Source organism: Bombina bombina, chromosome 3 (assembly GCF_027579735.1).
Source record: "Bombina bombina isolate aBomBom1 chromosome 3, aBomBom1.pri, whole genome shotgun sequence".
In the NCBI taxonomy this organism is placed as follows: domain Eukaryota; kingdom Metazoa; phylum Chordata; class Amphibia; order Anura; family Bombinatoridae; genus Bombina; species Bombina bombina.
Window position 1 is genome coordinate 1,006,687,216 of NC_069501.1, and position 13,424 is coordinate 1,006,700,639.

Genomic DNA, 13,424 nt, shown 5'->3' on the forward strand with positions numbered 1-13,424 from the left:
GTATCAAAGGTATCTGGCAGCAAAAATTATAGATATAGGCTAAGCCCTTACAATCCGAGGGCTAGATTAAGTTTAATTTTTACCAATTATTAAAGCTGCATTATACCAGACCAACAAAGGTGAGCAAGTTAAAAAAAGGGAAAAGACAGAGCTTATCCCAGAGGACCCCTGACGTACGTTTCTCAAAAAACGCTTCCTCAGAGGGGTCCCTCTGAGGAAGCGTTTTTTGTGAAACGTACGTCAGGGGTCCTCTGGGATAAGCTCTGTCTTTTCCCTTTTTTTAACTTGCTCACCTTTGTTGGTCTGGTATAATGCAGCTTTAATAATTGGTAAAAATTAAACTTAATCTAGCCCTCGGATTGTAAGGGCTTAGCCTATATCTATAATTTTTGCTGCCAGATACCTTTGATACTGATTTCAGACTAATTTAAAAATCACAGCTCAACTTAGGTGTAGTGTTTTTAATTCTTAGCTCTTGCTAAATGTATGTGTGGTTAAAATTTTGACTTTAATAAATTTTAGTGTATGAATGGAGAAAAACATTTTTTCTAACTAAAAACTATCTAGCTCTGATTTTGCGAGGGCATTGGTGGAATTTTCCTCACAGATTTAAGTTACCTATTCTTACTTGTAAGTCTATTTACAATTACTTGTTAGTTGTATCTTGCCCTTAACTTTAAATCTGTGGCAGGAGGTATCAGTGGTTGGGAGATTATAAAACTCAAATCGGGCCATTTGCCCTTAACCACTGAATCTCTTGTGTACAATATACTCTGCCCCACCCCCACCTTCTCTCACTTTAAATTACACCTTAGAAGCGGTTCCTGCTCTGCTGCCGGATCCACAGGTAAGTGCTATTGCCTCCTAGTTATTAGGGGTAGCACTCTAGAGGTTTTCATATGGGACTCACTTTATTTCCTGTGTATAGGAATTTAAGTTTTGGGCAGCATTTTTTAAAAGGGACTTCTAAGTGGAATTGTATTTTCTAAAATATTAAGAGTCATAAGGAGTTAATATTTAACCCTAGATTTTGAGGCTGAGTAAGGCTGTATGTTTCAGGGGCATTTCTAGTTTCCTGATTGTGTTATGTAAGGGATTTGTGTGTGGAGATACTAATATTTTATTTTAAACGTAGCACTTGTTTTGCATGCTTTGGAACTTATGACGTTCCGGTCACGTGTGTGCCTGCTTTTCTGCTTTGTTTTTCACATCGTTTTGAGGAGCGGAGTGGCATGCTGCTTGGAGTGCTGCTTGGAGTGCTGCTTGGAGTGCTGCTTGGAGTGCTGCTTGGAGTGCTGCTTGGAGCTGATGCTGAAGGCATTTATTTTCCTGTTGACTAGGATGACAGAAGGATATACTAGTTTCTTAGCCTTTTCCTTTGATAGAATCCGGGGTGCTAGTGGGAGCTCCTGGTTCCGGTGTGGTGAGTTGCCTCAGTTAGTCTGAGGATATAGAGGTAGCGTTTTTGCTTCTGATCTCATTCTGCAGTGGGGTAGGGGTATTTTACTACAGTTTTCTTTTGTATTATATTTTAGTTTGTTTAATTCTGTGAGAATTTTCAATACTTTTGCTACTATGGACTCTGAACAAAATATAGCAGCTAATTTTGTTAAATGTTTACTTTGTTTGGAGGCTCAGATTGTGCCGCCTATGCAATTGTGTTCCACATGTATAGATAAGACTTTAAAGTTTAAAGATAAAATGTCTCCTGAGTTTGTCTCTCAGGATAATGTTGTCCAGGCCGTTATCTCCTCAGACGTCCCTTTCCGTTTCACATGAAGTGCCCTGTGGTTCCTCTCAGCCTCCTTCTGGGGGTGTTTATTTACCAACAGATTTTGCTGCACAGATAACAGCTGTGTCTGCAGCCTTATCAGCCTTTCCAGTGGCTGGTAAACGCAAGAGGAAGTCCAAGAAGATTTATGTTAAGGGTTCCGACTCCGATAAGGCTGCCTTAGTCAGTTTTTCCCAGTTATCTGATGAGGATGATTCCTCACTGGCTTCTGAGGGTGAGTTATCCGAATCTGATACTGTAATGACCAATGCTACAGATTCTGAGGAGATTAATTTCAGATTTAAGTTAGAAAACAGAGTTCTTTTAAAATAAATTCTTGTTACTTTGGATGAAGCCGATTCATCTGTTGCAGGGAATCCAAAGAGGTCTAGTAAATTAAATAGGGTATATGACGTACCCTCATCTGTGGAAGTGTTTCCAGTTCCAGACCGTATAGCAGATATAATTACTCAGGAATGGGATAAACCGGTGATTCCTTTTTCTCCGTCCCCTGTTTTTAAAAATGTTTTCTGTTGCTGATGCTATTCGTGACTCATGGCACACATTTCCTAAGGTAGAGGGAGCTATCTCTACTCTTGCCAAGAGAACTACTATTCCCATTGAAGATAGTTGTGCTTTCAAGGATCCCATGGATAAGAAGCTTGAGGCTTTTTTGAAGAAAATGTACATTCATCAGGGATTACAGTGGCAACCTGTTGCTAGTATTGCCACAGTTGCAGGGGCAGCATCTTATTGGTGCAATGTATCAATCCAAGTTCTCTTGGAGGTCCGGTCAGCCTTGGAATAAGGGGAAGCAAGCCAAGAAGTCTTCCGCTGATTCCAAATAAACATGAAGGGGTTGCCCCCCAATTCTGTAGTGGATCAAGTAGAGGGCAGACTTTTTTTTTTCTGGTAGGCATGGATACGCAATGTCCCATATCCTTGGGACATAGACATAGTATCCTACAGTTACAGGATAGGATTCAAATCTTGTCCTCGCAGGGGCAGATTCCACCTGTCAAGGTTATTTGCAAATCAGATAAAAGAGAGAGACCTTCTTAAATTGCATAAAGGACTCCCTGGGAGTAATAGAGGAACAGGGTCTAGGATTCATCTATTTGTAGTTCCCAAAAAAAGGTAACTTTCCGTCCCATTCTTGCCTTAGTGTCTAAACCAATACCTTAGGGTTCCATCCTTCAAAATGGAAACCATCCGGTCCCTTCTTCCTTTGGTTAAGGAGGGTCAATTCATGATGACCATAGATCTAAAGGATGCGTATCTTCATGTTCCTATACACAGGGATCATTACCAGTATCTGAAGTTTGCCTTCCTAAACAAACATTTCCATTTTTTGCCCTTCCGATTGGCCTTGCTACAGCTCCCAGGATTTTTACAAAGGTTCTGGGGGCTCTTCTGGCAGTGGTCAGTTACCAGAGCATTGCTGTTGCATGTTATCTGGACGACAACTTGGTTCAAGTGCCATCTTTTCATCTAGCAAAATCTCATGGCAGTGGTCAGTTTGGCCTTGCTACAGCTCCCAGGATTTTCACAAAGGTTCTGGGGGCTCTTCTGGCAGTGGTCAGTTACCAGAGCATTGCTGTTGCATGTTATCTGAACGACATTTGGTTCAAGTGCCATCTTTTCATCTAGAAAAATCTCATACAGAGTCTATTCTGCGTTCCCATGGGTGGAAAGTGAATCTAAGGAAGAGTTCCTTTGTACCAGATACAAGGGTATGTTTCTTAGGAACAATTATAGATTCACTGTCCATGAAGATCTTTCTGACGGACGTCAGAAAATCCAAACTTCTTGCTTCATGCCTTTCTCTCCAGTCTACGATTCATCCATCAGTGACTCAATGCATGGAGGTGATTAGTCTGATGGTTACTTCTATCAATGACATTCCTTTTGCTTGGTTCTATCTGAGACCTCTGCAGCTATGCATGCTCAGTCAATGGAGCGGAGACCATTCAAATCTTTTGCAGAGGATAGTTCTGGATCCTCTAACAAGAGACTCTCTCTTGTGGTGGATGTCTCAGGATCATCTGTCTTGGGGCACATGTTTCCAGAGACCTTCCTGGGGGATTGTGACCATGGATTCCTGTCTATTAGGCTAGAGAGTGGTTTGGGGTCTGTGGACTCAGGAGGAGTCTTCTCTTTCTATGAACATCTTAGATTTAATAGCAATCTTCAATGCTTTGACAGCTTGGCCTCAGCTAGCCTTGCTCCGGTTTCTAAGATTTCAGTCGGACTACGTCACTTCAGAAGCCTACATCAATCGGCAGGGAGGAACTCAGAGCTCCTTAGCAATAAAGGTGACGCATCCTTCAGTGGGCGGAGTCTCTAGATTGTCATCTCTCTATCAACATTCCAGGGGTGGACAACTGGGAAGTGGATTTTTTGAGCAGGCAGACCTTTCATCCCGGAGAGTGGGCTCTCCACCCAGAGGCTTTCACAATGATAACCCTCAGGTGGGGATCTGATGGTGTCTCATCAGAACACCAAACTTCCAAAGTATGGTTCAAGGTCAAGAGATCCTCAAGCTGTTCTGATAGATGCTCTGGCAGTTCTTTGGATCTTCAATTTAGCATACCTGTTTCCTCCGTTTGCCCTCCTTCCACAAGTCATTGCTCGTGTCAAGCAGTAGAGAGAGGGTCTGTTATCCTAATAGCTCCTGCATGGACTTGCAGGATCTGGTTCATGAATCTGATAAAAATGTCATCTTTCACCTTGGAAGTTGCCTCTGAGGAAGGACCTTCTACTTCAGGGTCCCTTTCTTCATCCAAATCTAGGTTCTAAAAACTTACTGCTTGGAGATTGAACGCCTAGTTTTGGCTAGACGTGGTTTTTCTGAGAAGGTCATAGATACTATGCTTCAGGCTCTCGTAAGCATGTTACTCATGAGATTTACCATGGGGTATGGCATATACCTTTTTTGGTGTGATTGAGTAATAGTTCCTTGAATTTTCTTCAGGAAGGCCTGGAGAAAGGTTTGTCAGTCAGTACTCTGAAGGGTCCGATTTCAGTTTTGTCTATTTTTCTGCACAAACATCTGGCAGAATTCATTCTTTTGTTCAGGCTTTGATCAGAATTAAGCCTGTGTTTAAATCAGTTGCTCCTCCTTGGAGCCTTAATCTTGTTAAAGTTTTGCAGCAGGCTCCGTTTGAGCCGATGCATTCTGTTGATATTAAGTTACTATCTTGGAAGGTTTTGTTTCTTATTGCTTCTGCTTGTAGAGTCTCAGAGCTTTCGGCTCTGTAGTGTGATTTCCCCTTACCTTGTTTTTAATGCTGATAAGGCGGTCCTTCGTACTAAGCTAAGGTTTCTTCCTGTTGGATCGCAATATTAATCATGAAATTGTTGTTCCTTCTTTTTGTCCTAATCCTCCTTCCTAGAAGGAATGTCTTTTGCATAATTTAGATGTTGTGCATGCTTTAAAATTTTATCTTGAAGCAACTAAGGATTTTCAGCAGACTTCTGCTTTGTTTTTGTTTGTTTTTTTGGTAAACGTAGGGGTCAGGCCATTTCTCCCACTCTTTCTCTCTGAAGTGTTATTCGTTTAGCTTATGAGACAGCTGGATAACAGCCTCCTGAGGGAATTACGGCTCATTCCACTAGAGCAGTCTCATCTTCTTGGGCTTTCAAAATGAAGCCTCTGTAGAACAAATTTGCAAGGCAGCCACATGGTCCTCTATTCATACTTTTTCCAAATTTGATACTTTTGCCTCGGCTGAGGCTTCATAAGGGAGAAAGGTTCATCAAGTGGTAGTGCCATCGGTCTAGGCCCAACTGTCTCTTGTTTTTCCCTTCTTTCATTTTGTATCCTCTAGCTTGGGTATTGGTTCCCACTAGTAATTGGAATGAATTGTGGACTCTATGCCATAGGAAAGAAAACAAAATGCTTACCTGAAAAATGTCTTTCTTTCCGGGCATAGAGAGTCCACGACCCACCCTTGTTTAAATTCAGATGACACTTTTGTTTGTTTTTTGCAAACCTCTATATCCTTGTGTTACTACTTTTTCCATTCCCTTCGGCCGGATGACGGGGTTATGGATATCGGAAGTGATACTTAACAGCTTTGCTGGGGTGCTCTTTGCCGCCTCCTGCTGGCCAGGAGTGAATATCCCGCTAGTAATTGGAATGAATCGTTGACTCTCTATGCCCAGAAAGAGAGAAATTTATCAGGCAAGCATACATTTTTGTGTTTAAGCAACTTTCTAATTTACTACTACTACTACTATTATCAATTTTGTCTTCGTTCTCTTGCTATCTTTATTTGAAAAAGCAAAAATCTAAGCATAGGAGCCTGTGCTTTTTTGGTTCAGCACCTAGGTAGCACTTTCTGATTGGTGTCTAAATGTATTCACCAATCAGCAAGCACCACCCAGGTTCTGAACCAAAAATGGGCCGGCTCTTAAGCTTACATTCAAATGAAGATACAAAGAGAACAAAGAAAAATTGATAATTGGAGTAAATTAGAATGTTGCTTAAAATTGCATGCTTTATCTGATTCGTGAAAGATTAATTTTGACTAAACTATTCCTTTTAATATGATGCACCACCAAATCAAGATCAGGCAGAGAAGGCAAACGGTATTTCTGTTGTGTTCCCTTTCTACGTATGGTTTGGTGATATCATTCCTAAAATTCATATCATACAATACAGTAGTAGTCCCAATCAGCTAGTCATCAATTACAACCGTTAAAAGGTTATACTTGCAATGCTCAGTATGGGTAGCGGACTGTTGTTTTCCTTCAATACAATGGTTTTGCTCTTCTTGTTTCCCTCATGCATTAGATTTGTGTTCTTGATCATGTCCCATGAAGTAATGGGCAGGTTTCGAGGGTCTTTCTTCTCTTATAGGGTCGGTATAGCAAAAAGGCCATTTTTTTTTTATTTATTTTTTTGGACAGAGCTTACTTGGCAAGAAGCTTTATCTATTTATTTATTTATTTTATTTTTTTATTTTTTTTTAAATAATATAGATAGAGAATTAATTTGTAATTATCATACTTACATACATAGTACCCATTTTCAGGAAAGTGTTTTGTAAATTTTTGCCTGATCATGTAAAATATTTTTTGACAGTTCCAATGTAACGACATACATGCTACAATATAACTTATCATTAGTCTGTTTGTCAGGGTCATGCATGGAGACCATCTTCTTTATTCCTTCTGTTTCCAAGTGTATCTGAGCTAGACTTTATTGAACTAAAGCCTACAGGTACAGCCAGTGAAAATCTAGGGCAGAAATGGACTGAGTTTTTCCAGCAGATAGGCCAAGGAAACCCAAAGCTATAGACTCCACCAGTACGAAACACCACTTTAAGAAAAAAGAAAATCTTTTATTGTTGAGCTTTCAAAAGAGCAGCTACACAGGGTAAGATCTCAAACTGGATATTTTAAGCTATTTAGAGAACATGTAGGTTAGTCTAGAGCTATTTAAGATAAAAAGAAAAAAAAACTAAACCAAAGGTATTAAATCTTGGTAAGCTGAAACAAAATATTTGCTGAACTCCCTAAATCTATATGCAGATTATCAGTTGTGTCTAAAAAAGAAACACAGCAACATTTATTGATTTTCTGTGTTTATAACCCTGATGGGGAAGCTGAACACGATAGAAAAAACAGAAAGATTAATGTGCTTCATGCTCAGCTGTGCACATAACTATAGATTGCGCAATGAAACCAATAATTGTTAATTTTTGGCCATAATTGGTGAGCTGTAAGCAGAGTTAGATTGGAGTGAATATAGTCTTCATATTCATAGATATTTTTTTTTTCTTTCTTGGTACAAGGACAAAAGTATATGTTCCTTTTTACTAGAGTACACTGTGCAATTACAGTTGATAACATTCCATCCTATAATGGTTTTACTATTTTGCCATTTCAAATGATATTCTAAGCCCTGGATGTTATGATTTGTAACTTCCTATAAATGATTTAGGGTAGTTCCAGTTTGCATCTTAATGCCCATTGCATGACTTTTCTCCACATTGTAGGTACTATGGTGGAGCAGAAGTGGTGGATCAGATAGAGTTGCTCTGCCAGCAGAGAGCATTGGAAGCTTTCAGCTTGGACCCAGAGAAATGGGGAGTGAATGTGCAGCCTTATTCTGGCTCCCCTGCTAACTTTGCTGCATACACTGCGCTGCTACAGCCACATGACCGCCTGATGGGTCTTGACCTTCCTGATGGAGGACAGTAAGTACAAACTAATGTGTAATTATTAGTTCCTGTTCTACTTGTGGGGTGAAGTTTGAGTAAAAGATAATACTTTAGCAAACAAAGAAGGAATGATCTGCAGCTCATATCAGCAGTTACATGAAATTTGCAGAAAAAAATACTTGCTAAAAGGAAAGATTTGTTTTTCTTAATTTATATTTTATTTTGTCCTAAATATCTGCAAAAAAGGTATATTAAAGGGACATGACACCAAAAAAGTTTTCTTTCATGATTCAGACAGATCATAGAATTAACGGTTTGTCAAATTTGGCCAAAACTTTATTTAATAGCTTTGTTTTAATGGTCATGTTTGAAATGTCTTGTTTTATAAATTCCTTTGTGCTGCATTTTACATAGTATTTGAGAACAATAAAGGGCTATGAAACAATCTGTTTCATTGTTGTAATAAAAAAAATTACTAAGCAGTGGCTTACACTTAATATAAACCATTGCAATATGTATAATTCATCATTTTAAACGGATTTTACCTTTTTATTTCTTTTTTAAACTTCAGTTGTGCAGTGTCCATTACTTCCTGTCACAGCCCTACAAGTACAGGAAGGCATATCTAGCTTAATGTCATAAAACTTGAGTCACACAAGCTGGCTTACCATTAAGTTAAAATGAGATAAACACAGATTCTGATTTGCCTATGCTCAGAAGAGACAGAATGCAACCTAAGTTGCTAACATTTTCATTCTTATTTCCCTGAGGGCAGGGGCTACACTAAGACTTTCTAAATTATCATTTTACAAGAGATCACGTATGCTTGCTGTTTTTTTTTACACAATCTGTTTCTTTTGTCTACCTTGATTTAACAGATTTGTTTTTTACTGAAGAAGCGCTGTTTAATATGCCTAAGAACATAACTAAACCGAATAGTATCAAGTGTTTGTTGTTAAACTCATACATGTGGTTTTGTTAATGAATTTTGTTCATATTTTATTTTAATATCTTCTTGTCACTGTACAAAATATCCAGTGTCTGAATGTATTATAGTACTATGCAGCTGTAACCCTTCAACTATAAAAAGTTGCAGTCTTAGTGTCATTTACACATTTTTATTACCAATTATTATTATTATACATTTTTTTTTCCTTTTAAAGGGACAGTAAAAGATAGTCATAAATGGATTGGATAGAGAATTAACTTTTAAACTACTCCCAGTTTACTTCTATTAAAGGGACATGATACCCAAGCAATTGAAATTGCTGTACAAAAGGAAGATATTTTACCTCAATTTCCTTAGTAGCCACATCCCATTGTAAAGGGATTTTAAGCAGCCAATCAGAATGTTAGACCTTGGACTTGCTAGGGAGCGTGCTTCTGACATGCACAAGCAGAGTCATGTTATTTCCCTATGCAGTTTAAAGAAGTTTCTATAAAATATTGCGAGATTTCAATGAAATCTCATGAGTTCACAGTAAAGGGAAGTGGGACATCAGCACTGATGAAGCTAATTTGCTATTTTTTTTTTCTTCAACATGCAACTTACAGTAGCTGAACGATAACTGTTCACAGAACATTAAAGGGACATAATACTCATATGCTAAATCACTTGAAACTTATACAGTATAACTGTAAAAAGCCGACAGGAAAATATCACCTGAGCATCTCTATGTAAAAAAGAAAGATATTTTACCTCACAATCTCCTCTGCTCAGCAGAGTAAATTCTGTGTAAAAAAGTTATACTCAGCTGCTCCCAGCTGCAGGTAAAAAATAAATAAATGAAGAAATGAACAGCAGCCAATCAGCATCAACAGTGCTGAAGTCATGAAGTCATGAACTCTTTTACTGTGATCTCATGAGATTTGACTTAACTCTCATGAGATTTAATTTAAACTTCCTTAAACTGAATAGGGAAATAACATGAGTGCCCAAGGCTCATCACTTCGGCTGTCCCAGGACAGACATACTAATATGCTGCTTAGAAATCCTTTACAATGGAATGTGGCTACTGAGGAACTTTTGAGGTAAAATAACTTTCTTTTACATAGAGATGTTCAGGTGATATTTTCTAGTTAGCTTTTTACAGCTATGCTGCATCACTTTCAAGTGTTAAAATTTCTTCAGCTCACAATACTTAAAGGGCCATGATACTCAAATGTTTAGAGGTAAAATATCTTCCTTTTTTACATTGAGATGTTAAGGTTGATATTTCCTTAGCAGGTTTTTACAGTTATGCTGCATCACTTTTGATTTAGCATATGGTTATTATGTCCCTTTAATTCTATACATTTTGGCTAGTTCCTTTTCTCCAACATAGGTGTGTCCGGTGCACGGCGTCATCCTTACTTGTGGGACATTCTCCTCCCCAACAGGAAATGGCAAAGAGCCCAGCAAAGCTGGCCACATAGTCCCTCCCAGGCTCCGCCTACCCCAGTCATTCTCTTTGCCGTTGCACAGGCAACATCTCCACGGAGATGGCTAAGAGTTTTTTTTGGTGTTTAAATGTAGTTTTATTCTTCAATCAAAAGTTTGTTATTTTAAAATAGTGCTGGTATGTACTATTTACTCTGAAACAGAAAAGAGATGAAGATTTCTGTTTGTAAGAGGAAAATGATTTTAGCAACCGTTACTAAAATCGATGGCTGTTTCCACACAGGACTGTTGAGATGAATTAACTTCAGTTGGGGGAAACAGTGAGCAGACTTTTGCTGCTTGAGGTATGACACATTTCTAACAAGACTTGGTAATGCTGGAAGCTGTCATTTTCCCTATGGGAACCGGTAAGCCATTTTCTTAGTTTAGTATAAGAATAAAGGGCTTCATTAGGGCTTAAAAAACTGGTAGACATTTTTCTGGGCTAAAACGATTACTTTACTAAGCATATTTGGCAGATTATAACTATTAATAGTTATTATAATCTTGGGGATTTTTTTAAAAAAACGGCAGGCACTGTATTGAACACCTTTTTCACTGGGGGCCTTTTCTAGTCATAGGCAGAGCCTCATTTTCGCGCCACTAATGCGCAGTTGTTTTTGGAAAGCAAGGCATGCAGATGCATGTTTGAGGAGCTAAGAACCACTGAAAAAGCTTATAGAAGGCATCATTTGGTATCGTATTCCCCTCTGGGCTTGGTTGGGTCTCAGCAAAGCAGATACCTGGGACTGTATAGTGGTTAAATGTAAAAACGGCTCCGGTTCCGTTATTTTAAGGGTTAAAGCTTTCAAATTTGGTGTGCAATACTTTTAAGTCTTTAAGATACTGTGGTGAAATTTTGGTGAATTTTGAACAATTCCTTCATACTTTTTCACATATTCAGTAATAAAGTGTGTTCAGTTTAAAATTTAAAGTGACAGTAACGGTTTTATTGTAAAACGTTTTTTGTGCTTTGTTGACAAGTTTAAGCCTGTTTAACATGTCTGAACCATCAGATAACGATGTTCTATATGTATGAAAGCCAAGGTTTCTCCCCATTTAAATATATGTGATAATTGTGTCATAGTGTCCAAACAAAGTAGGGACAATAATGCCATAGATAATGATATTGCCCATGATGATTCCTCAAATGAGGGGAGTAAGCATGGTACTGCATCGTCCCCTTCTGTGTCTACACCAGTTTTGCCCACACAAGAGGCCCCTAGTACTTCTAGTGCGCCAATACTTATTACCATGCAACAATTAACGGCTGTAATGGATAATTCTATTGCAAACATTTTATCCAAAATGCCTACTTATCAGAGAGAGCGCGATTGCTCGGTTTTAAACACTGAAGAGCAAGAGGACGCTGATGATAACTGTTCTGACATGCCCTCACACCAATCTGAAGGGGCCAGGAGGGAGGTTTTGTCTGAGGGAGAAATTTCAGATTCAGGGAAAATTTCTCAACAAGCTGAACCTGATGTTGTAACATTTAAATTTAAATTAGAACATCTCCACGCACTACTTAAGGAGGTATTATCTACTCTGGATGATTGTGACAATTTGGTCATTCCAAAGAAATTATGTAAGATGGACATCCTAGAGGTTCCGGTGTCCCCTGATGCTTTTCCTATACCCAAGCGGGTGGCAGACATAGTAAATAAGGAGTGGGAAAGGCCCGGCATACCTTTTGTTCCTCCCCCTATATTTAAGAAATTATTTCCTATAGTCGACCCCAGAAAGGACTTATGGCAGACAGTCCCCAAGGTCGAGGGGGCGGTTTCTACTCTAAACAAACGCACTACTATTCCTATAGAAGATAGTTGTGTTTTCAAGATCCTATGGATAAAAAGTTAGAGGGTTTGCTTAAAAAGATGTTTGTTCAGCAAGGTTACCTTCTACAACCAATTTCATGCATTGTTCCTGTCACTACAGCTGCGTGTTTCTGGTTCAAAGAACTAGAAAAGTCGCTCAATAAAGAATCTTCGTATGAGGAGGTTATGGACAGAGTTCAAGCACTTAAATTGGCTAACTCTTTTATTTTAGATGCCGCTTTGCAATTAGCTAGATTAGCGGCGAATAATTCAGGGTTTGCTATCGTGGCGCGCAGAGCGCTTTGGCTAAAGTCTTGGTCAGCGGATGTGTCCTCCAAGACCAAATTGCTTAACATCCCTTTCAAGGGTAAAACACTGTTTGGCCCTGACTTGGAAGAGATTATTTCAGACATCACTGGGGGAAAGGGCCACGCCCTTCCTCAGGATAGGTCTTTTAAGGCTAAAAATAAGCCAAATTTTCGTCCCTTTCGCAGAAACGGACCAGCCTCAAATTCTACACCCTCTAAGTAAGAGGGTAATACTTCTTAAACCAAGCCAGCCTGGAGACCGATGCAAGGCTGGAACAAGGGTAAGCAGGCCAAGAAACCTGCCACTGCTACCAAAACAGCATGAAGTGTTGGCCCCCGATCCGGGACCGGATCTGGTGGGGGGCAGACTTTCTCTCTTTGCTCAGGCTTGGGCAAGAGATATTCAGGATCCTTGGGCGCTAGAAATAGTTTCTCAAGGTTATCTCCTGGAATTCAGGGAACTACCCCCAAGGGGAAGGTTCCACAGGTCTCAATTATCTTCGAACCAAATAAAAAGACAGGCATTCTTACATTGTGTAGAAGACCTGTCAGGAATGGGAGTGATTCATCCTGTTCCATTAGGAGAACAAGGGATGGGGTTTTACTCCAACCTGTTCATAGTTCCCAAAAAAGAGGGAACATTCAGACCAATTTTAGATCTCAAGATTCTAAACAAGTTTCTAAGGGTTTCATCGTTCAAAATGGAAACCATTCGAACGATCCTTCCTACCATCCAGGAAGGTCAATTCATGACCACGGTGGATTTAAAGGATGCGTACCTACATATTCCTATCCACAAGGAACATCTTCGGTTCCTAAGGTTCGCCTTTCTGGACAAGCGTTACCAGTTTGTGGCACTTCCATTCGGATTAGCCACTGCTCCAAGGATTTTCACAAAGGTACTAGGGTCCCTTCTAGCGGTGCTAAGACCAAGAGGCA

The 13,424-nt window shown here is 39.4% G+C and overlaps 1 protein-coding gene across 1 annotated transcript in view; it reads left to right on the top strand.

The window, feature by feature from the left end:
* SHMT2 (serine hydroxymethyltransferase 2) overlaps positions 1–13,424 on the top strand; it is a 290,678-nt gene that overhangs the window by 71,373 nt on the left and 205,881 nt on the right. Inside the window, 1 exon segment of the mRNA XM_053708176.1 lies at positions 7,777–7,977. Within this exon segment, the coding sequence (XP_053564151.1) occupies positions 7,777–7,977 (201 nt within the window).